This window comes from Salvelinus fontinalis, chromosome 28, assembly GCF_029448725.1.
Source record: "Salvelinus fontinalis isolate EN_2023a chromosome 28, ASM2944872v1, whole genome shotgun sequence".
Lineage (NCBI taxonomy): Eukaryota > Metazoa > Chordata > Actinopteri > Salmoniformes > Salmonidae > Salvelinus > Salvelinus fontinalis.
This window is the reverse complement of record NC_074692.1, coordinates 10,078,549-10,103,543: the sequence shown is the minus strand read 5'-3', so window position 1 is coordinate 10,103,543 and position 24,995 is coordinate 10,078,549. Positions and strand designations below refer to the sequence as shown.

Sequence of the window (24,995 nt, the reverse complement as noted above, 5' to 3'; positions counted from 1 at the left end):
AGATTTCCACGGGGGCAGGTTAACAGGTGAACTCTAAATTGAATACATGTGAAAATATGGTTTCACGTTTAAAATTTAAGATCAACATTCAAAAACATATATTTCACATGTGAAAAATGCGATTTTGTAAGAGTCTACCCGGCGACTCACTGGCTGGGTTCACAGACAGGGAGGAGCTCTTCCTCTCTGGCTGTTGTTGCTGCAGGCATAGTGAAGGAAAAAGACAGAGAGAGAGCACACGCAAGAGAGAGAGAATTAGGGGGAGGAGAGGACAGTACCATTGCTGCATCAGTGCCACAGCAGAGTGGAGCAGTAAATGACTCGGTGTCCTCCCTATTTTTCTACTCTAAACACTCAATGGCTCAGCCTCACAAGAGGTTTGGAATCAGAGACTGGAGCGCCTAGAGACATATCCGTCACAACTGGATGCTCTACTATCCTCCTATCCTCTTACTCTCTTGTCTGTGGATGCTGTGGGATTTTGGATATTGAATACGTCTTTCTTTGCATCTCTCCTGCTAGGCACGGCTGCTGCTGCTGCTGCTACTTTTAGAGGTTTGCGACACTGTTTTGGTTGGAATGTGTTTCTGGCTGCTGGCGACAGTTTTTGTCTGTGAAATCTCTCTCTATACTGTTTGTATTTTCACAGAGGAGTTATAGATCTAGACTTTTTGATGGCCTCCGGGACTCCTTGAACTCCACCTGCTGGTATTGTACAGGGCTTGCACAGAAGTTGCCGTCCAGAGATTGTGTTTGTGTGCAAGCTCAGCTTTTCTCACCTCTGCAGCTTATTGGTAAGGAGAGAAGAATATAGGTGGAACCGACACAAGTAGTGAGACAGACTCTACTGCAGCCCCTGTGTACTGTACACACCAGAGCCTGCATGTGCTAGGTTAGCCCACCAGAAGGCTGGCCAGTACCAACACAAGACTCAAGCACGTACACACACACACCCAGAGACACACACTCCTAAACAGCAACATCCTCTGCTGTAAGAGGATGACGTTTGCTGTAATACTGCATTGCACTCTGGGGCCAGAAAAGTGAAAGAAGAGACGACTAGAAGAGGATCAGAAGAGAAGAGGAGGGGAAGAAAACTACCATCTGGTAGCAGCTCACCTCCATGGGGAAACGGAAGTAGAGGAGCACGTATTGATGAACTGACAGAAAGAGATAACGACCATTGTGAGAGAGCACAGCTAAACTGACGGTCTGTCTAAAGAGAGAGATAAAGACCGTAGTGAGATGAGAGCAGAACTGAACATGAACTCTTCCTCGTCCGATGTGAACCAAAGCAGCTCTCCTTTCTGCCTGCTGGGCCTGGGCTACTCCCATACCCTCAACACTTGCGTGCTGGAGGCGGCCGTCATTCTCTTCCTCACTATCCTCATCATCAGCGGCAACCTGGTGGTGATCGTCGTGTTCCACTGTGCTCCGCTGCTCCACCACCACACCACCAGCCACTTCATCCAGACCATGGCCTATGCAGACCTCCTGGTGGGGGTGAGCTGCCTGGTGCCCTCCCTGTCCCTGCTCCACTACCTCAAGGGGTTGGATGAGGAGCTCACCTGTCAGGTGTTCGGCTACCTGGTGTCCGTGCTGAAGAGCGTGTCCATGGTGTCTCTTGCGTGTATTAGTGTTGACCGCTACATCGCCATCACACAGCCATTCTCCTACGCCACACTGGTCACACCATGCCGCCTGCGCGTCTGCATTGGCCTCATCTGGCTCTACTCCGCCCTCATTTTCCTGCCCTCCTTCTTTGGCTGGGGGAAGCCCGGCTACCATGGGGACATATTTCGCTGGTGTGCGACCTCGTGGCAGACCGATCCGGGCTTTAGCTCGTTCATCGCGGCTATGCTGTATGTGCCGGCCGCCCTCACTGTGTGTTTCACCTATGGGAATATCTTCCGTATCTGCCGTCAGCACACCCGGGAGATCACCCAGCGCCATGCACGCTTTGGCCCCCAGGAGAGTGAAAGGGGCGAGCGTGGCGAAGGGTGCCCGGATAAACGCTATGCCATGGTGCTGTTCCGAATCACCAGTGTGTTCTACGTCCTCTGGATGCCCTACATCCTTTACTTCCTGCTGGAGAGCGCCGGACTCTACCGCCACCTAGTGGCCTCATTCCTCACCACATGGCTAGCCATCAGCAACAGCTTCTGCAACTGCCTCATCTATAGTCTCTCCAACAGCGTGTTCCGGAAGGGCCTGGGCCGCCTGTTCAGGCAACTCTGCTCCCCGTGTCAGGGACTGGGCTGCTGCATGGAGGGGAAGAAGGGTCCCGCTCTACCCAAGCCGCGCCCAGCCCCAGCCTGCCATGTGTAACAATCTCCTACAGACACTGTCTAGTTGGTTAGCTACCCATTGGGCACAGACGTCAGTTCAACATCTATTCCATATGGGTTCAAAGTAATTTCATTGAAATTACGTGGAAACAATGTTGATTCAACCAGTGTGTGCCCAGTGGGTACAGTAAGCTTAGGCCTTGGCTTTGGCTTCAGCCCCTGGTGAGTGCAGTGGATTACTACTACATTGCATGTGACAGGTTGTATTTCTACAGCAGTAGTACATAGAGCTCCCTATGGCCAGGTCAGAGGGGTGGTTTGCAGGCAAGAGCTGGGGGCGTCTTCTTCTGGAGTGTTCCCCCAAGCGGGGCTGCCTATTTCTGGCTGGGTGGATCACCACCACGTGCGGAGGAGAAGGTTTGTGGTTGTATATATGGATATCAGAATGGAGCTGAGGGAAAAAAAGGCACACAGTTCTCTGTGGGTTTTGAAGAGGAGCAACTCCAATCTTACAGCTTTGGTGCCGGGTTTAGGTGTGCCTGTGAACCTAACATCTTCCCAACGCAAAAAAAAGGACAATATCAGCACAACACGACTTGCACTGTGTAAATCAATGTAGTGCAAAAAGTTATTTCAACATTGATTCAAGACTGTTTAATCGTCTTTGTTCTTTCAGGGTAGACATGAGTGATGCAAAAAAGTATTTTAGAAACATAAAAGCACTTGAAATATACTGTTTTTCTTCTCTTATATTGCGACAAATAGTTTACATTTTGTAGCAGTCAGATAATCTGATAATGATATTGTGCACTACAGTAGGCTGTAGCATACAGAGAGGAGTAGTGTGTGAAAAGGACTGGGAACAGTTCGTTTCCTAGAAAAAAATACTTGAGGTTTATTCAGTAGCTTGTGTGTATTTTATGAAACGGATTCTTCTCTTTTGAAGTTGGGTGTTAGAAGTGAGAGCCAAGAATGTTTATGAAGTGTTGAGTTTCATACAGGAATGTTAATGTATGAATTAGCCGATTTTTGCAAGATGGCATTCTGGTTTATCATGGACAACCAATTTATTCTGAATTCTCAGCAAGGAGACAAGTTGATTTATTTGAGTATTTTATTTTCTGTCCATGTTTCCTGAGGTCGAACATCGGTTGTTTGTTTACCCTTAATGGCTGATGCATTCAGACTGGTCTTGAGGCTACAAATGCACAATTTACTCATCATAATCTGACAGCAATAACAGAAGTAATATTTTCTTATAGATTGGATATTAAGCATGCTACCGATCCAGATGCACAACACAATCATTACCGTGTGTGTAGTCTTACTGTTGAGCTGTTCTCTCACTCTGTGCCCTTTGGCTCCTGTTAGCTGTACAGATGAGCTGAGTGGCAGAGCAGCACATGTACAGTAGGCTACCAGAGAGCCAGATTGTCTTTCTAGAAGTCAGAGGGGTCATTAACACAATGTGTTTCTAAGGGTTTTATACAAAGTAGGTTTATATGGATCTACCGTGGGTCTCGAAGGCTTTTATGGAAAATAGACTTGTGAATTGCTAATAGGTTTTTATGTGAACTAGGTTTATGTGCAAATATATGTAAATATATGTTGGATAGGAGACAAAGACCTTGGACAGTGTACACTTCACTGAAACATCAATACAATAAAAGTTTCAGAGGTGATTGTGCTGTATGTGCAGGAGTCTTCTTATATGACAAACCTATACGTACACAGGCATAGACAATCAGTCCCTCACACACACAGTAGAGCAAGTAAGGAGAATATGAGATGGGCCTGCACTGCAGTACTCTGTATTCTTATTTCCAAGGACAGCATGACGGCATCTTTGTACTATAGTGTGTATACAGGTCTTGTATACAACATTTGTATGTTAAAAAAAAAAATCTGTTCAAGAATAGTGCTTAACTGTGGTGTTATGACTGTTGATATCCCAGGATAATATAGAATAATCTTCTCTTTTTTTTACAATATTATTTTTCAGAAAATGTCTATGCATGATGGTATTTCAGCCAGTGAGAGGTGGGTGAGATGATCAATACTCATTTTAGGAGGATGCCACTGAAAGCAGTTTTTTCAGCTATAGCCTATACAATTTCCTTAACATTATAAGCATTGATGATGGTGTGTAAATATCATACTATATTTCGTTTAGGTCATATTCTAGTTTTCAGAAATTCCACCTTTCTGGGAAAGACCTTAGTAGTTCAAGAGAACAGATATATTTTTGTATGGGTCTCTACATCAGAAACCTTTTTAAAGAGTGTGAATTTATTCAGATTGAGGAATATTTTGAGAGTTGTTTTTTTTCACACTGTTTTTCCTCCGAGGGGCTGCTTGTAAGTGCTTGTTTCCCTCACCAGTCCCCATATGCTGCTGTCTGTCTGTCTGTACAATAGACGTTTCTGTCCCCTCCCAACTCTTCTCAAGACAATGAAAACATATCAGCAGTGCTATTACTAAAGGGCTTTCGTCCGTATCTGACACAAGCCCGTTGGTCAACTGAATTATGTGCATGTGATATTTGATATCTATCGGTATCTGATTGAAGAGTAGTTGTCCTTTATTTGGCCCACATGACTGTTCTAGAATGTGAGAGTGAAGTGCGTGTTCTGTTGCGCTCACATGACTATAAACGAGAGTCTTGGTTTTATTTTGAGATAACATGAAAGCCCTTCAATGGGAGAGTGTAGTACTCAATGTACTTTATCTTTGATGTAGACAGTTTTTTTGGGGGGGGGGGGTCTGGTCACAGTGTAATCTGAGAAGAGAAGCATCACGTTTTGCACTTGTCCAAGACGTTACCAGCATATTGCAAGTCTCTTTGAATTGCTGAAGATACTGTACGTATGAAATCGCAATGGTTAATGTTGAGGATAACCTTGTATATTGATTTCCAAATGACTCCTCCTAAATTGTGCATTATGGTATATTGTATGTCATCCTCTCATATGTTGTTGAGCACATTCCTTAATGCACCACAATCAGCACATTATATAGTTCAAGGTCCCACTCACGTGGGCTCCTTTAGGCTTTGATGTTGTAAAACAAAACATGTTGTGTCAAAGAGCATGTTTTTTCCTGTGGGAAAATGGTTGCTGTTGTCAGAATCGGACCAGAATCAAAAGCTACAGCGGTGATCTCAGGGGACGTGGTGTTTCACAGAGACCAGACCCGCAGTGCCAAATCTGGACCAGTATTTGGGAGGAGGGGTCGGGTGGGGGTTGAGGATTGGGGGGGTTGTAATGTATTTAGATTGGAACAGCGAGACTCTCCCTTGGCGTCGCTCCCCCCTCAGTCCAACATTGACCAACACCACCATCTCAACTGTATTTCGCATTCTGACAAGTGATTTATGATGATTCATTCTGAGGAGTACAGAGGCAAGATAACTTCATGAAACATACAATGTTTCCTGGGGTTGTGTTTTTAATGAACATGTAACTGAACAACTAGTTCATTATACATTCATTGAAAAGAGACTTTCGCCTAGCTGCCACCATTAGAACCACCACAACTGATGTTAAATTGCACATTTTAACTAAAATATAAGGTGGGTAAAATACTGGTTTCCCAATGTGAAAAGCAATCTCAGCTCTTCAACAAATATTCTGTACCTCACGTGTTGGGGACTGTACCTCCTGTGATGATAAGTACTGTATGTATTTGCTGACAATTGCTGATGACCACTCTGATTCTGATTGTATCCTGCAACTGATGATTAAATGTGAAGTTACCAACTGTACTGGAGTGTATACAATTTTTTTAGCATTAGTCAAATGCTTTTCTTAAATCTACACCTTATAACCCTCACATTCAAATCTTAAACTCAAAACCAGTTCCACTGCTTTTTTCCCCATTCTTCCTCTCTAATCAGTGACCGATTTATACATGGGAAACCAGGTGGGTGCAATTAATTATCACATAGATCAGAAAACCAGCGGTAGTCCAGACCACCAGGGTAGGATTTGAATACCCCTGCCCTATAACATCACTGGATCAAGTTACCAAATTTTCCTCCATGGTCTTAGTCTCACTGTCACAATATCAGATGGATAATACATACTCCCTGACGAGTATTTACTCCAAACAATTCTTTGTTCATTTTTGATTAGGGGAGCATTTCACTTTGAGTAATGCTTTAAAGCTGCAATTTGTAACTTTTTGGGCGACCTGACCAAATGCACATAGAAATGTGTGTTATAGATCTGTAATTCGCATTGAAAGCAAGTCTAAGATGCGGTACATCTGTTCTATGTGCACAATTTCTATGGTTCCCGTTCTTAAGTTGAGTTTTTCAGTCTTTTACATTTGGTTTTGTACACCAGCTTCAAACAGCTGAAAATACAATATTTAGGGTTATGGAAACTATATTTCACAGCAGTTTAGATGATTCTCTACACTACACTTGCTTGTGCTGTCACATAAACTGAAATTAAGCAAACGATTAGAATTTTAGCAACCAGGAAATGGCAGATCGATTTCTGCGTAGTGCATCTTTAACCTTAGTGTGGGAATTATCTTGGCTTGGGTTCTAGTGGGGTTGTGTGGCGGTGTAGTACAGGAAGTGAGATTGAGTCACTAAGTATAGCTATCCCTGGAACCAGAGTGATGTGGAGGGGGAAATGCTTTTTTCATGCCGATAGTTATTCTTGGCTATTGCCCGGAAATTAAGCTGGTGCCAGAGCTGGAGCAATCTATATTGATCCTGACCTGACATGGCAGGGCCTCTTCCCTCTCTTTATCAGGCTCACCTGACCACACACACAGCTACCTGGAGCGTTTCTCTCTTACACGCACGCAGTGTGTCGCACTAATCATTTTGAGGTAACTAACTCAGCCTCTGATAACCCAGGCCAGAAATAGAAGGAACATAAACATTGATGATTATCCAACCTGATCCATGCCTGAGCCACGGCCCATTGAAGGGACGGGTTGTGGTCGGTGGGAACCTCCAATATGGAAAATGTGAATTCCTTCAGCTTCCTTCTGTAGTACAGGCAGTACTTTGTTTATTACCCTTTCTTCCTGGCATTCTTTTCTTGCTTTCTTTCTTGTTGGTTTTACCCTTTATCTAATCTAAAAGGGAACTGGGGTTCTGGCAGCTGAGAGAGGAGAGAGAGAGAACGAGAGACTATTTGTACATCATTACAACACTGTATATAGATAATGACATTTGAAATGTCTTTATTATTTTTGGAACTTCTGTGACTAATATTTACTGTTCACTTTTTATTGTTTATTTAAATTTTGTTTATCCATTTCACTTGCTTTGGAAATGTAAACATATGTTTCCCATGCCAATAAAGCCCCTTGAATTAGAGAGCGAGAGAGAGAGAGAGTGTCTCTATTTGGTTTTGTCAGGGTGTGATTTGGGGTGGGCATTCTATGTTTTTGTTTTCTATGATTTTGTATTTCTATGTTTTGGCCGGGTATGGTTCTCAATCAGGGACAGCTGTCTATCGTTGTCTCTGATTGGGAACCATACTTAAGTAGCCCTTTCCCTCCTTTCTGTGTGGGAAGTTAACTTTGTGGCACATAGCCTTAAGCTTCACGGTTGTTTTGTTTTGTTTTGTTTTGTTTTGTTTTGTTTTGTTTTGGTGTGTGTGTGTGTGTGTGTGTGTGTGTGTGTGTGTGTGTGTGTGTGTGTGTGTGTGTGTGTGTGTGTGTGTGTGTGTGTGTGTGTGTGTGTGTGTGTGTGTGTGTGTGTGTGTGTGTGTGTGTGTGTGTGTGTGTGTGTGTGTGTGTGTGTGCGTGTGCGAGAGAGAGAGAGAGACTCTAAGGTACATGCGAACTACAGTTACAATAGCCCTCCTACCGCAGGCTGACCCATATTCACAGTTTCTTATTAATGTGGAATGACAGGGCAAACTCACGTGACATTTCTTTTTACAGTTCTGAAGACGCTTGATATGGCAAACAAGCTTGTTAGGTGCAAAGTAGGGGGTTGATTATTGAGTGAAGGTGTCCTTTTAAGAATAAATTAATAAGAAAGTAGAAAAGCATTATTACCACCCGCTGTAGACGTCTGACTGCAGACATTTTTCAAGCTGATTCAACATGTAAAACGGTGCTCACTCGGTTCAATTTACGTTCAGAGGTGCTAAGTACTCTCGGCCAGCAAACACTGTTGGTGTGTGTCTCAGCCCAGTCTGCCAACTCTTATCCACTTCCTTAGTACTTTCAGGGAACCCTGCCAACCAAGTCGGTTTTATCTCCCAAATGCAAACAGTCACAGATGTAAAAGTTTTAAAAATTCAAGTGAAGGAATCCCTCCTTAAGACGAAAAGTAAATAAGACGTGAAGTCTGAGTGTAGGATAAGAAATGAGCTGAGAGGTGTTGAACTTTAGACTTAACACTCTGGGTCCTCTCTCCTCTCGCTTTGATCAACCCAGAGTTGCTGCACAAGATGGAGCCAGCCCCAACTATTATTCAGAGGCGTTGCTGGTCAGAACATCAAAAATGAAAAATTGAAAGAGCAGCATAATCTATGTGACACTATTGTAGATGGTAGAATGCGTGGGTGTGGGAGCCAGAAGACAGGCCCTGTAATATACTGTAGTCTTTGCATCAGCTTATCTCCCTCCCACATCACATGTCATGATGGATTCATGCTGTGGGAGCCTATAGAAATGTGAAATGGCATCATGCTATGGAATGCCATTACGCAAGATATTATCCTTTACTGTAGACCAGACTATAACATTTGGCAGGCAATCTCGTTCCTCTGAAGCCTTGGTGCTGTAACTCAATGGAGTACAGTGAGATGAGAACAGGGATTTATCATAGTAAACCTGTAGACATCCAGGAAGAGGAACTCACTCTCAGTGAACAGTAACCTGTGTACAAGGGTACAAAACATGAAGGACACCTGCTCTTTCCATGACAAACACTAACCTGGTGACTCCAGTTCAAAGCTATGATCCCTTATTGATGTCACTTGTTAAATCCACTTTAAATCAGTGTAGATGAAGGGGATGAGACAGGTTAAATCAGGATTTTTAAGCCTCGAGACAACTGACACATTGATTGTGCATGTGTCCCATTCAGTGGCTGAATGGGCAAGACAAAAGATTTAAGTGCCTTTGAACGGGGTATGGTAGTTGGTGCCAGACACAAGGGTTTGTATCAAGAACTGCAACACTGCTGGGTTTTTCACGCTCAACAGTTTCCCATGTGTATCAAGAATGATCCACCACCCAAAGAATGTCCAGTCAACTTGACACAACTGTGGGAAGCATTGGAGATATCATGCTCCAGCATCCCTGTGGAACAGACACCTTGTACAGTCTATGCCCCGACGAATGAGGCTGTTCTGAGGGCAAAAGGGGGGGGGGTGGGGGTGAAACTCAATATTTGGAAGGTGTTCCTAATGTTTGGTATACTCAGTGTATAGTAGGGAAGTGTCGATTTCCAATGTGGAATGGAACGTAATTGCATGGAACAAAAGGGGGGAAGGGTCATTCAAAACTTCAAAGCACTTGTCAAGTCAACACATCCATTAGTGGTGCTGTGAACCACATCATAAGAGACATGCCAAATGGAAGATGCATATAAAAAAATGATATCACTAACCAGGTCTCCATCCAACCTTTTTATGCGAGTAAAGTGCATGTCGGATAAAAAATGTCATGACAGGTCCAATGGAAACAGAACACCCTTAAGTGATCAGAGCAAAAATCCTCATTAGATGTTCCGTTGTACGTGTGCGTTAATGCTTATATAAGCGCACATGCCAAGGGAAAGAACCAAGTATCCTGGTAGGTTGCAACCTGTTCAGAATGAGTCTGACGTCATCAGATCATTTCCAGGTCAATGAGATCATTTCCAGGTCAGTAAGAATTGATGTCGACCTCAAGACATATGTTAAGGGGACCTGTAGTAGTTTTACTACACATCATTGTGTCTTAAGCCATTGTAGCGGTGATAGGAATGAAGGAGTCTATTTCATAGCTATGTTATCCACGGAGGAGCTAACCTCACGTCGGAAGTACTCTCTAAGCACCGAACCAGTCATTGTGATCATGGTTCATGACTTCTAATAACTTTCCTCCTGAATGGAAGGTTCTATTTATTAGTGGCATGTGTGTTGACCATCAGAAGACTGTTCTGGAGATTCCATTACACGTGTTGAAATCTGAGTGTCTACTAACTCCTCCGTCGCTGTTATCAATAACAATTTGACTTGTGAGGTCTCTAATCCTCTTACTGGTTGTTGCTGGACTGACTGTGCTGTCATTGGTACTGATACTCAAGGGGACCAGTTATCTTATCGATTTATTCTGAAATATTATCCTACCGGAACACATGATTAGAGCATTTTACTAGTTGTATTGTAGTTGAACCTACACATAGCAAGGCATTACTATTTTTGCCATTTGTTTTGCAGGTGGAAGTCCACTGGACCTCTTTAATGACCAGTGTGGTACACTAGTTAACAACTAGATTTGTTTTCTGCTCTGGCGGCCTCGTATGGTGTTGCACGTAGTCTCGACCCCCACCATTGACCTCGATGAGGCTCATCATCATCCGGGCTAGTATTCCCTACCTTTGTGTCTCTGGACCGCCCCACCAGCGGTTGGTGTTGGTATACGAGGTACAAACAAAAATATCGGACCCTATGTACGAGTTGTCAGCGGCCGCGTTGTTATGAGAATGGCTGTAACCTTTTAACCAAATCTCCTGGTGTTTGTCCTTCAAAATGCTGAGTGGCTGTCGAGGCATGTCAGTCACCACAGCGTCCGCGTGTGGAAGCCTCTTCAGTACCTGCAAACTGAGATGAGGATATCTGTCTGTGATATCGCAAAGTGATTCACCAGTGGGAGTCATCGGGTCAGTTGCTGGACTGATGACATTAGTGTCATTGTAACGGGTGACAATCCCCCACAAAGCGGAAGATGTATCATCTGAAGCAGAGTATACTCTGCGCATCAGTGTTTTTCTTGCTGAGACGGCCGCAGTGCTTGCGGAAGTGTCCGAAGGGCAAGAGAAGATCATCTCAACTACCGTATTGCTCAACTTCAAAGAGGGAGGTTTCTCATTCACAGAGACTGCTGGCTTGAAATCATGAAAATAATGGTCAATCAGGTATGCTGATAGAATGTGTTGAGATATCGTAATATCTCCTTGGATCTGATTCTGCACCAAGAAGTTTTGAAACGTCTTTTTTCCAAGGGGTGCTTTTGACAGATACCCCTCATAAATGACTGCATTGCAGCTAGAATTAGGGGAAGATAGTGTGGTCAGTGGAGAAGGCCTGTGACATGAGACCATACATGGTTGGTTTTCCAATCCATCAGTGGGAGTAACCAATCCATCAAGCCTGCTCCAAGTAGCAGGGGTTCAGATTAGAGGCTGGTAACATACACAGAGCAATACGTCTTGGAAGTGTAGTTTCAGCATGATTCTCAATGTGAAAGGCGAGGTAGTCTGAGTGAAACCTTGAAGTGTAGTTTCGCATCGTTCCACTTTTAACCAACTTTTAGTTGGCTTCAAAGCCATTTTGAGATCATTGAACAATGCTTGAGAGACGAGTGATATTGTCACGCCCAAATCAAATAGCACATGACAAGTTAAAACCTCACTAGGGTATGTGGGACCTCGTCAACAGCCAGTGAAACTGCAGGGCGCCAAATTCAAAACAACAGAATTAAAGTTCCTCAAACATACAAGTATTTTACACCATTTTAAAGATACACTTGTTGTTAATCCAGCCACAGTGTCCGATTTCAAAAAGGCTTTACGACGAAAGCACACCAAACTATTATGTTAGGTCAGAGCCAAGTCACAGAAAAACACAGCCATTTTTCCAGCCAAAGAAAGGAGTCACAAAATGCAGAAATAGAGATAAAATGAATCACTAACCTTTGATGATCATCATCAGATGACACTCATAGGACTTCATGTTACACAATACATGTATGTTTTGTTCGGTAAAGTTCATATTTATATCCAAAAATCTCAGTTTACATTGGCGCGTTATTTTCAGTAGTTCCAAAACATCCAGTGATTTTGCAGAGAGCCACATCAATTTACAGAAATACTCATAATAAACATTGCTAAAAGATACAACTGTTTTGCATGGAATTTTACATCCACTTCTCCTTAATGCAACCGCTGTGTCAGATTTCAAAATAACTTTATGGAGAAAGCACACCATGCAATAATCTGAGTACGGCGCTCAGACACAAAAACAAGCCATACAGGTACCCGCCATGTTGTGGAGTCAACAGAAGTCAGAATAGCATTATAAATATTCACTTACTTTTGATGATCTTCATCAGAATCCACTCCCAGGAATCCCAGTTCCACAATAAATGTTTGTTTTGTTCGATAAAGTCCATAATTTATGTCCAAATACCTCCTTTTTGTTCGCGCGTTTAGTTAAACAAATCCAACGACAACAAAGTCAAGGTATTGGAGTGGCCATCACAAAGCCCTGACCTCAATCCAAAAGAACATTTGTGGGCAGAACTGAAAAAGCATGTACGAGCAAGGAGGCCTACAATCCTGACTCAGTTACACCAGCTCTGTCAGGAGGAATGGGCCAAAATTCACCCAACTTATTGTGGGAAGCTTGTGGAAGGCTACCCGAAACGTTTGACCCAAGTTAAACAATTTAAAGGCAATGCTACCAAATACTAATTCAGTGTATGTGAACTTCTGACCCACTGGGAACGTGATGAAAGAAATAAAAGCTGAAGTAAATCATTCTGTCTACTATTATTCTGACATTTCACATTCTTAAAATAAAGTGGTGATCCTAACTGACCTAAGACAGGGAATTTTAACTTGGATTAAATGTCAGGAATTGTGAAAAACTGAGTTTAAACGTATTTGGCTAAGGTGTATGTAAACTTCCAACTTCAACTGTAGGTAAGGGTAAAGTGACTAGGCAACATGATATATAATAAACAGTAGCAAGGGCGTATGTAATGACTCAAAATAGTTGCAAATAGGGTCAATGCAGATAGTCAAGATAGCTATTTGTGGCTCGGGGATAGAAGCTGTTCAGGGTCTTGTTTTTTCCAGACTTGGTGCATCGCTACCGCTTGCCGTGCGGTATCAGAGAGTACAGTCTATGACTTGGGTGGCTGGAGTCTTTGACAATTTTTAGGGCATTCCTCTGACACCACCTAGTACAGAGGTCCTAGATGGCAGAGAGGTTGGCCCCAGGGGTGTACTGGGCCATATGCACTACCCTCTGTGGTGCCCTGTGGTCGGATGCCAAGCAGTTGCCATACCAAGCGGTGATCCAGAAAGTCAAGATACTCTCAATGATGCAGCTGTAGAACTTTTTGAGGATCTGAGAGCCCATGCCAAATCTTTTCAGTCTCCTGAGGGGGAAGAGGCATTGTTGTGCCTTCTTCACGACTGTGTTGGTATGTGTGGACCATGTTAATTCCTTAGTGATGTAGACACTGAGGAACTAGAAGCTTTCGACCCGCTCCACCACAGCACCGTAAATGTGGATGGGGACATGCTCGGCCCTCCATTTCCTGTAGTCAACGATCAGCTCTTCTGTCTTTCTGACATTGAGGAAGAGGTTGTTGTCCTGGCACCACACTGCCAGGTCACTGACCTCCTCTCTATAGCCAGTCTCATCGTTGTCTGTGACCAGGCCTACCACCATTATGTCGTCAGCAAACCTAATGATGGTTTTGGAGTTGTGCGCCGCCACACAGTCGTGGGTGAACAGGGAGTGCAGGCATCCCGAGTGGTGCAGTGGTCTAGGGCACTGCATTGCAGCGCTAGAGGCGTCACTACAGATCCGGGTTTGATCCCGGGCTGTTTCGATTGATCCCGGGCTGTCTCCTCATGGGAGACCCATGAGGTGGTGCACAATTAGTCCAGCGTTGTCTGGGTCAGGGGAGGGTTTGGCCGGCTGGAGTGTCCTTATCCCATCACGCTCTAGCGACTCCTTGTGGCGGCCGGGCACACTGATTTCAGGTCGTCAGCTTCCTCCGACACATTGGTGCGGCTGGCTTCTGGGTTAAGAGAGCAGTGTGTCTTGGCGGGGTCGTGTTTCGGGAGACGCATGGCTCTCGACCTTCGCCTCTCCCGAGTCCGCATGGGAGTTGCAGCGATAGGAAACGACTGTAACTACCAATTGGATATCACGAAATTGGGAGAAAAAAGGGGTAAAAAGTACCCCCCAAAAAATTATGAATAAAAATAAGAACAGGAAATGCAAGAGGGGACTAAACACACATCTCTAAGGAGCCAAAGTGTTGAGGGTTAGCGTGGCGGCTGTATCGTTGCCTACCCTCACCCGGGGGCGGCCTGTTAGGAAGTCCAGGATCCAGTTGCAGAGGGAGGTGTTCAGTCCCACGGTCTTGAGCTTAATGATGAGCTTGGAGGGCACTATGGTGTTGAACAGTGAGCTGTCGTAAATGAACAGCAGTCTCATGTAGGTGTTCCTCTTGTCTAGGTGGGAGAGGGCAGTGTGGAGTGCAATAGAGATTGTGTCATCTGTGGATCTGTTTGGGCGGTATGCGAATTGGAGTGGGTCCAGAGTGTCTGAGATGGTGTTAATGTGAGCCATGACCAGCCTTTCAAAGATTTTCATGACTACAGATGTGGGCGGGGCGATAGCCATTTAGACAGGTTACCTAGACATTCTTGGGCACAGGGACTATGGTGGTCTGCTTGAATCATGTAGACACTACAGACTAGGTCAGGGAGAGTTTGAAAATGTCAGTGAAGACACTTGCCAGCTGGTCAGTGCATACTCGAAGTACGCGTCATGGTAATCCTTCTGGACCTCCGACTTGTAAATGTGACCCATCACCTGGATTCGGTCTTATGTCGAAAAATTTGAAATTGTGATAAAAGTAGAGACTCAGAGCTACAAAATCGCATATCATACACTGCATTTTTAGGGAACAATGGGAATGTAATTCTGTCTGTAATCCATGGCTTCTGGTTGGGATATGTATGTACGGTGACTGTGGGGATGATGTTGCCAATGCACTTATTAATGAAGCCGGTGACTGATGTGGTAAACTCCTGAAGGCGATCACATGAATATGTTTTGGCATTCCAGACACTGCTGGCGTCACTGGTACTTCCTGTTTGAGTTTTTGCTTGTAAGCAGGAATCAGGAGGATAGAGTTATGATCAGATTTGCCAAATGGAGGTTGAGAGAGAGCTTTGTATGTGTCTCTGTGTGTGGGGTAAGGTGATCTAGAGTTTTTTCACCTCTAGTTGCACAGGTGACATGCTGTGGTAAAATAACAGCTATGAAATATATGGATGAAAACTCTTGGAAAAGAGTATGGTCTACAGCTTATCATGAGGTATTGTAACTCAGGCGAGCAGAACCTTGAGACTTCCTTAATATTTGAGATTGCGCACCACCTCCCTTGAGTTTACCTGACGCTGCCGTACTGTTCTGCCGATGTATAGAAAACCTAGATTCATATTTTCCATGTCCTTGTTCATCCACTGTAATAAACATAGGATATTACAGTTCTACAGATTACGTTTATGATAGGATAGTCTCAAACGGAGCTAGTCCAGTTTATTCTCCAGTGATTGCACGTTTGGCAATAGAGGATAGAGGCAGTTTATCCACTCTCCGATGCAGTCTCATCAGGTGTCCCGCACGCCGGCCTCTATAACGCCGCCTCTACCTTTTTTGAGTATCGGGGATTTGGGCCTGGCCCGGGATGAGCAGTATGTCCTTTGCCAACCGACTCATTGAAGTAGAAATCCTCATCCAAATCGACGTTACTGATCACTGTTCTGATATCCAGGAGGAAATGATGGCAGTAATAGGAAATGATGGCAGAAACATTATGTACAAAAAAATTTAAGATCAGTAGAAAAAAACCACACAAAATAGCATAATTGGTCAGGAGCCCTTAAAACGGCTGCTATTCCCTCCAGCACCATTCTATATCATGACTCCCAGTCCCATTATAGTAAATCCAGAATGCCGTCAAGCCTGAGTTATCAAGAGCAAGTGATAACCCAAACAACATGCCCATTCTCATAAAAGTAGATGGCTACCTAACTTGCAAATTCATGTTAGTTATCAATATCTTTGTCTGAGTTTAAATGAATTGGCTAGTTAGCTAACGTTAGCTAGGAGGGATCTAAACGTGTATGTGACCAATAAAATTGAATTTGATCTTTTTATCTAGCCAGTTTGAGTTGAAACCATATCGATAGGAAGCTGGCTAATGTTACATCCTATCAAATCGTATTGTCAGGTGCAACGTTAGCTATAAAAATCTTCTTTTCTAGGACATTACACACTAGGGAGAGGCTATATATTTAGCTAGTTACATCACAGTATCGTAGCTAGCTAGCTAGCTGCTCACCACACACCAGTCACAGCCATCATGTCGTACGTTTGTTGTATGTAATCCATTCCTTGCCATCTTGAGCAAAATTATGAATGCATTAGATGTTTGCACAAACTTTATGGAAGCCCATTTTCACTCCTATGCCGAGCAAGTGTGCATATATTCCAGACTTGACAACATGTCCATAACACATGGCAGCTGGGTGCGGACCACACCTTGTTGTCTCTGGGCTATTGGATATCATTGGCAAAAGCGGCCTTGTAAATAATCCATACCCAACCCATCCATACACGTCGTGACACACTCACTTACACATCTCGTTTTGGATGAGACTGACTTTATGACCAAAATTATCCTATTTACGGTATTTGGTCAATTTTGACACTATAATTAATGTTTCTGACTCAAATCAATGCCTTATAGGCCGTTTATAATCAGAGAAGTTGGTTCTAGGAGGCAGGTCCCCTTTAAAGGTGCAAAATGCAGAAATTGCTCTGCCATTTCCTGGTTGCTAAAATCCTGGTTCGCCTAATTTCAGTTTATGTGAAAAAACAAGCAATACAAGCACAAAGTGTAGAGAATCATTGTACCATCTAATCCACTGTGAAATATATTTTCAATAACCAAACATATTGTATTTTCAGCTGGTGTATAAAACCGAATGTAAATGACGCAAAAACTAAACTTCAGAACGGCGAAGCATAGAAATAGTGCACATAGAACAGATCTACGGATTCTTAGACTTGCTTTCAAATGAGAATGACAGACTAATAACACACATTTCTATGTGCATTTGGTTGGGTCACCTAAAAAGTTACATATTGCAGCTTTAAGTGTTCTTAAATTTGGCCACAAATAAAAGTGTAGGATGAGTCAACAACATTATTTGGGCATGTGTTAACAGAATATGAAAAGTGAGATTTTCACTGGACAGTTACTTTAAAAGGACTTCTTATAAACTCATCACAGTGCTAGTGATTTATAGTGCAAAACAAAGCAGCCCATTCACTCACTGCTGACTCTATATTACTACAGTAACATTATCAGAGTAAGATTTGAATAGACTTTGTATGCTATCTATTGAAAAGGGGATGATAGGATCATGCATTGTACTGTGTATCGTACAAAACATTTTTTATCACAGAGGCATTTTTTTTTTTGCTACTCAATGTTATAATGGATGTCTTAATCCATTCAAAAACTGTTTAACTATTTAACAGTTGATAAGAACTGGAGAAAACCAGAGCCATCTAGTGGATAGGATGTATTACTGTGGCATAACCCACTGTAGCCTACTAGATATTTTCAGGATACAATGAGGTGAATCTTATACTTTTTTTACTAGATACCACAAGAAAACGGAAAACAGAGTACATGCCTTGGTATGCAGCCCACCTCCAGTAAAATATGCACATTGTGATTTATTTCATTCATTCTCACAGCCAACAAGACTGAATTAGGCAGAATGCAAAGTAACATGTAGACAATCCTTCAAAAACACAAGATACTACATCTGCCCACTGCTCTCTGACAGTAACCAATACTAAACCAAATTCTTTGTACTGTTACCCTTACCCTAGCCCAGGGTGACAAGGGGAGGATACTGGCCTGAAAACTACCTAGTACCATCCTGCCAGAGAAACCGATCCCTCCACTGACGACCCTGATCATGTATTGAGGGTGAAGGCCAATAGAGGGGGCTGCTGCCACACACTACATCTAAACATTATTTTGGAACAGTGCTTTTCCCAGGTGTGCAGATTTTGCGTCCAGCACAGCACCATAACATTTTCCTGCCTACCCGAAACTCCTTGCTCCAGCCAGCAGCTATGCCACACCCATGGATGTTAGTTTCATCTCCGCAATGAGTCTGGATCTGAGTACCCCCCAATGATTTCTAGAACGGTCTAGAATTTTGTTTCTGGTGTCCTTTGACAGCTCTTTGCTCTTGTCCATAGTGGAGTTTGGAGTGTAACTGTTTGAGGTTGTGGACAGGTGTCTTTTATACTGATAACAAGTTCAAACAGGTGCCATTAATACAGGTAACGAGTGGAGGACAAAGGAGCCTCTTAAAGAAGTTACAGGTCTGTGAGAGCCAGAAATCTTGCTTGTAGGTGACCAAATACTTATTTTCCACCATAATTTGCAAATAAATTCATAAAAAATCCTACAATGTGATTTTCTGGATTTTTTTTCTTCTCATTTTGTCTGTCATAGTTGAAGTGTACCTATGATGAAAATTACAGGCCTCTCTCATCTTTTTAAGTGGGAGAACTTGCACAATTGGTGGCTGACTAAATACTTTTTTGCCCAACTGTATATTTTATTGGGACAGAGTCACAGGGAGAAGGTAGGATGGCAAACGGCAGCAAAGCTACCACCACTAATCCAAGTGGCATGTGCCAGTGTTGTGTAATTGTACACTACTTCATGCTTGACTCTCACTGGAAGATCCATCTGATATGATCCTGTGTGTAGGATCAAATGAATTTACCATTCCTCCGTGTCAGGCAGTCGCTTGTCAGTCCAGTCGTAAAGTTTATTTTGTTTCCCATTCGGGGTGAACGTCAGGACAAGCTTTTGAAGTGGGTAAGGCTGGAAGCAACGGGCTCTAGTTGCTACTGTGAAGAGCTTGACTCTAGATGATAAGAGGCCTATAAAACAGACATATGGATGAATGGATTCAAGTCAGTAATCACTAAATAACAGGTATAGTCATCCCTTTATTAATTAACAGATTGAGCTGACACTCATAAGACTGTAGAAATAGTTGAGTGCAATAAGACACATTCACAAAAAGGTCAGAATGGAGAATGTCCAGAAAATGAGTGGGTATAACAGAAAGCTGCCATTGTGAAGGAACGTTCAGGTTTCAGAAACAGTTGTGTTGTGCTTTACAAAGAAGAGATTCCTACAGAGATAAAGAGAAAATGTAAACAAAAATCAATCATAAGTCCATCTGAATACTGCTCAAAGAAAATAATGGATCGAATGTGTAATACCATAAGCACACTACATAGATGTGTGTGCATATATAAAACAAACTTTGGTTATACATTCTACCCAGAATTGTATATTCAATACCAGCAGCATTTGATCAAGTTCAGGTAATGCCATAAACCACAACAAACAGGATCTAAGACTCTCTGGTGAAAGATGCATTCCTTGCAGACACTGCCTGCCCTCCAGGACATCTGCAGCACCCGGTGTCACGGGAAGGCCAAGAAGATCATCAAGGACCTCACCTGCCCAAGCCGAGTTCATCGCGCTACCATCTTGAAGGTGGAGATGGGGCCTCACCAGTGGCGCAGCGGTCTAAGGCACTGCAGTGCTTGGGGCATCACCACAGATCTGGGGTTGATCCCGGGCTGTGTCGCAGCCGACAGCGACCGGGAGACCCATGAGGCGTCGCACAATTGGCCCAGCGTTGTCCGAGTAAGGGAAGGTTTTGGCCGGCCAGGATGTCCTTGTCCCATGGCGCCCTAGCGACTCCTGTGGCGGGCCAGGCGCACGCATGCCGACATGGTCTCCAGTTGAACGGTGTTTCCTCCGACATTGGTGCGGCTGGCTTCCAGTTAAGCGAGCAGTGTGTCAATAAGCAATGCGGCTTGGAAGGGTCGTGTTTCGGAGGACGCCTCTCCCGAATCCGTACGGGAGTTGCAATAATGGGACAAGACTTTAACTACCAATTGAATATCCCCAAATTGGGGATAAAAAGGGGTAACATAAAACTAACTAAAAAAAGAAGGTGGAGATGGTATAGCTGCATCAAAACAGCTGAAAAACAGCTTCCATCTCCAGGCCATCAGACTGTTAAACAGTCACCACTAGTCGTCCCTGAACCTTAGAGAATGGTGCCCTATGTAAATAGAGTCATTGAACACTGGTCACTTGAATAATGTTTACATACTTTTTTACTCACTTCATATGTACAGTTGAAGTCGGAAGTTTGGAGTCATTGAAACTCGTTTTCAACCACTCCACAAATTTCTTGTCAAAAAACTATAGTTTTGGCAAGTCGGTTAGGTCATCTACTTTGTGCATGACACAAGTCATTTTTCCAAAAATTGTTTACAGACAGATTATTTAACTTAAAATTCACTGTATCACAATTCCAGTGGGTCAGAAGTTTCCATACACTAAGTTGACTGTGGCTTTAAACAGCTTGGAAAATTCCAGAAAATTGTGTCATGGCTATCAGAAGCTTCCAATAGGCTAATTGACATAATTTGAGTCAATTGGAGGTGTACCTGTGGATATATTTCAAGGTCTACCTTCAAACTCAGATTTGTAGACCTCCACAAGTCTGGTTCATCCTTGGGAGTAATTTCCAAACGCCTGAAGGTGTCACGCCGTTGAAAGAACTGGACCAAGGTGCAGCGTGGTAAGCGTACATTTTATTTTATTTATATGAAAAGACGCCGAACAAAACAATAAACACTACAAAACCAACCGTGAAGCTAAACGCTATGTGCCATGAAACAAAGTAAACTTCCCACAAAGACAGGTGGGGAAAAAGGGCTACCTAAGTATCGTTCTCAATCAGAGACAACGATAGACAGCTGTCCCTGATTGAGAACCCTACCAGGCCAAAACATAGAAATACAAATATTAGACCATAGAATACCCACCCCAAATCACACCCTGACCAAACCAAATAGAGACATAAAAATGATCTCTAAGGTCAGGGCATGACAGAAGGGACCACTTTCATCTATACAAACAACAGTACGCAAATATAAACACCATAGGACCACACAGCTGTCATACCGCTCCGGAAGGAGACGCCTTCTGTCTCCTAGAGAAGAACGTACTTTGGTGTGAAAAGTGCAAATGTAACGGCAGTCTAAGTCGTCCTCCTCCTCAGACGAGGAGAGGCGAGAAGGATCGGAGGACCAATGTGCAGTGTGGTAAGTTTCCATAATTTAATAACATGAAAACTAGACAAAATACAAAACAACAAACGTACTAATTGTCACAGTCCAGTGTGGCACAAACACTGACACAGGAGACAACCACCCACAAAATCCCCAACATAAAACAAGCCACCTATATATGATTCTCAATCAGGGACAACGATTGACAGCTGCCTCTGAATGAGAACCATATTAGGCTGAACAAAGAAACAGACAAACTAGACACACAACATAGAATGCCCACCCAGATCACGTCCTGACCAACACTAAAACAAGCACAACACATAAGAACTCTGGTCAGGACGTTACAGTACCCCCCTCCTGAGGTGCGGACTCCGAACGCACCCCTAAAACTCAAGAGGAGGGTCTGGGTGGGCATCTGTCCGCGGTGGCGGCTCCGGCGCAGGACGAGGACACCACTCCACCATTGTCTTTGTCCCCCTCTTTAGCGTCCTTTGAGTGGCGACCCTCGCCCCCGACCCTGGTCTAGGAAACCTCACAAAGGTCCCCCCTAGATAGAGGAGACAGCTCAGGACAGGGAGACAGCTCAGGACAGAGAGGTAGCTCAGGACAGAGAGGTAGCTCAGGACAGAGAGGTAGCTCAGGACAGAGAGGTAGCTCAGGACAGAGAGGTAGCTCAGGACAGAGAGGTAGCTCAGGACAGAGAGGCAGCTCAGGACAGAGGGGCAGCTCCGGACTGAAGGGCAGCTCCGGACTGAAGGACAACTCATGACTGGAGGGCAGCTCATGACTGGCAGGCGGCTCATGACTGGCAGGCGGCTCATGACTGGCAGGCGGCTCTGGCAGCTCCTGACTGGCTGGCGGCTCTGGCAGCTCCTGACTGGCTGGAGGCTCTGGCAGCTCCTGACTGGCTGGCGGCTCTGGCAGCTCCTGACTGGCTGGCGGCTCTGGCAGCTCCTGACTGGCTGGCGGCTCTGGCAGCTCCTGACTGGCTGGCGGCTCTGGCAGCTCCTGACTGACGGACGGCTCTAACGGCTCGGGACAGACGGGCGGCTCTGACGGCTCGGGACAGACGGGCGGCTCAGACGGCGCTGGGCAGACGGATGGCTCAGACGGCGCTGGGCAGACGGATGGCTCAGACGGCGCTGGGCAGACGGATGGCTCAGACGGCGCTGGGCAGACGGATGGCTCAGACGGCGCTGGGCAGACGAATGGCTCAGACGGCGCTGAGGAGGCAGGCAGCTCAGACGGCGTTGGGCAGACGGCCGACTCTGACCTGCTGAGGCGCACAGTAGGCCTGGTGCGTGGTGCCGGAACTGGTGGTACCGGACTGGAGACCCGCACCTCAAGGCTAGTGCGGTTAGCAGGACCAGGGCACACAGGACTCTCGAAGCGCACTATAGGCCTGGTGCGTGGTGCCGGCACTGGTGGTACGCACCTCAGGGCGAGTGCGGGGAGAAGGAACAGTGCGTACAGGGCTCTGGAGACGCACAGGAGGCTTGATGCGTGGTTCCGGAACTGGAGGTACTGGGCTGGAGACACACACCACAGGGAGAGTGCGTGGAGGAGGAACAGGGCTCTGGAGGCGCACTGGAAGCCTGGTGCGTGGTGTAGGCACTGGTGGTACTGGGCTGGGGCGGGAAGGTGGCGCCGGGTATACCGGACCGTGCAGGCGTACTGGCTCCATTGAGCACCGAGCCTGCCCAACCTTACCTGGTTGAATGCTCCCCGTAGCCCGACCAGTGCGGGGAGGTGGAATAACCCGCACTGGGCTGTGTTGGCGAACCGGGGACACCATGCGTAAGGCTGGTGCCATGTACACCGGCCCGAGGAGACGTACTGGAGGCCAGATATGTTGAGCCGGCTTCATGGCACTTGGCTCAATGCTAAATCTAGCCCGGCCAGTGCGGGGAGGTGGAATAACCCGCACCGGGCTATGCACGCGTACAGGAGACACCGTGCGCTCTTCCGCATAACACGGTGCCTGCCCGTACTCCCGCTCTCCACGATAAGCATGGGAAGTGGGCGCAGGTTTCCTACCTGACTTCGCCACACTTCCCTTTATCCCCCCCCCCCCAAGACATTTTTGGGATTTCTTCTCGGGTTTCCGTGCTAGCAGCGTACCTTCATAACGCCGGTTCCTCTCTCCGGTTGCCTCTGCTCTCCTAGCTGCCTCCAGCTGTTCCCATGGGAGGCGATCCTTTCCAACCTTAGCCCAGGGTCCTTAACCGTTCATAATTTCCTCCCATGTCCAGGAGTCCTGTGTAGTGGGCCGCTGCTGCTGCCCGAAGCCACGCTGCTTGGTCCGAGTTAGGTGGGTGGTTCTGTAACGGCAGTCTAAGTCGTCCTCCTCCTCAGACGAGGAGAGGCGAGAAGGATCGGAGGACCAATGTGCAGCGTGGTAAGTTTCCATAATTTAAAAACATGAAAACTAGACAAAATACAAAACAACAAACGTACTAACCGTCACAGTCCCATGTGGCACAAACACTGACACAGGAGACAACCACCCACAAAATCCCCAAAATAAAACAAGCCACCTATATGTGATTCTCAATCAGGGACAACGATTGACAGCTGCCTCTGATTGAGAACCATATTAGGCTGAACACAGAAACAGACAAACTAGACACACAACATAGAATGCCCACCCAGCTCACGTCCTGACCAACACTAAAACAAGCACAACACATAAGAACTCTGGTCAGGACGTTACAGCAAATCAATCCCAGAACAACATCAAATGACCTTGTGAAGATGCTGGAGGAAACAGGTACAAAAGTATCTATATCCACAGTAAAACGAGTCCTATATCGACATAACCTGAAAGGCCGCTCAGCAAGGAAGAAGCCACTGCTCCAAAACCGCCATAAGAAAGCCAGACTACGGTTTGCAACTGCACATGGGGACAAAGATCGTACTTTTTGGAGAAATGTCCTCTGGTGTGATGAAACAAAAATGTAACTGTTTGGCCATAATGACCATCGTTATGTTTCGAGGAAAAAGGGGGAGGCTTGCAAGCCAAAGAACACCATCCCAACCATGAAGCACGGGGGTGGCAGCATCATGTTGTGGGGGTGCTTTGATGCAGGAGGGACTGGTGCACTTCATAAAATAGATGGCATCATGAACCAGGAAAAGTATGTGTATATATTGAAGCAACATCTCAAGACATCAGTCAGGAAGTTAAAGCTTGGTCGCAAATGGGTCTTCCAAATGGACTATGACCCCAAGCATACTCCCAAAGTTGTGGCAAAATGGCTTAAGGACAACAAAGTCAAGGTATTGGAGTGGCCATCACAAAGCCCTGACCTCAATCCCATAGAAAATTTGTGGGCAGAACTGAAAAAGTGTGTGCGAGCAAGGAGGCCTATAAAAAACTGACTCAGTTACACCAGCTCTGTCAGGAGGAATGGGCCAAAATTCACCCTACCCGAAACATTTGACCCAAGTTAAACAATTTAAAGGGAATGCTACCAAATACTAATTGAGTGTATGT

The 24,995-nt window shown here is 45.0% G+C and overlaps 1 protein-coding gene across 1 annotated transcript; it reads left to right on the top strand.

Moving 5' to 3' along the window:
* The first annotated feature begins 229 nt into the window (after positions 1–229).
* On the top strand, positions 230–7,631 carry LOC129826102 (probable G-protein coupled receptor 21). The gene has a single exon (XM_055886425.1). The coding sequence runs from the start codon at positions 1,246–1,248 to the stop codon at positions 2,326–2,328; it is 1,083 nt and encodes a 360-aa protein (XP_055742400.1). The 5' UTR covers positions 230–1,245; the 3' UTR covers positions 2,329–7,631.
* Positions 7,632–24,995: the final 17,364 nt, after the last annotated feature.

Excerpts from the sequence above, each read along its gene's own strand:
- LOC129826102 (XM_055886425.1), top strand. The coding sequence starts at position 1,246 with ATGAGAGCAGAACTGAACATGAACTCTTCCTCGTCCGATGTGAACCAA.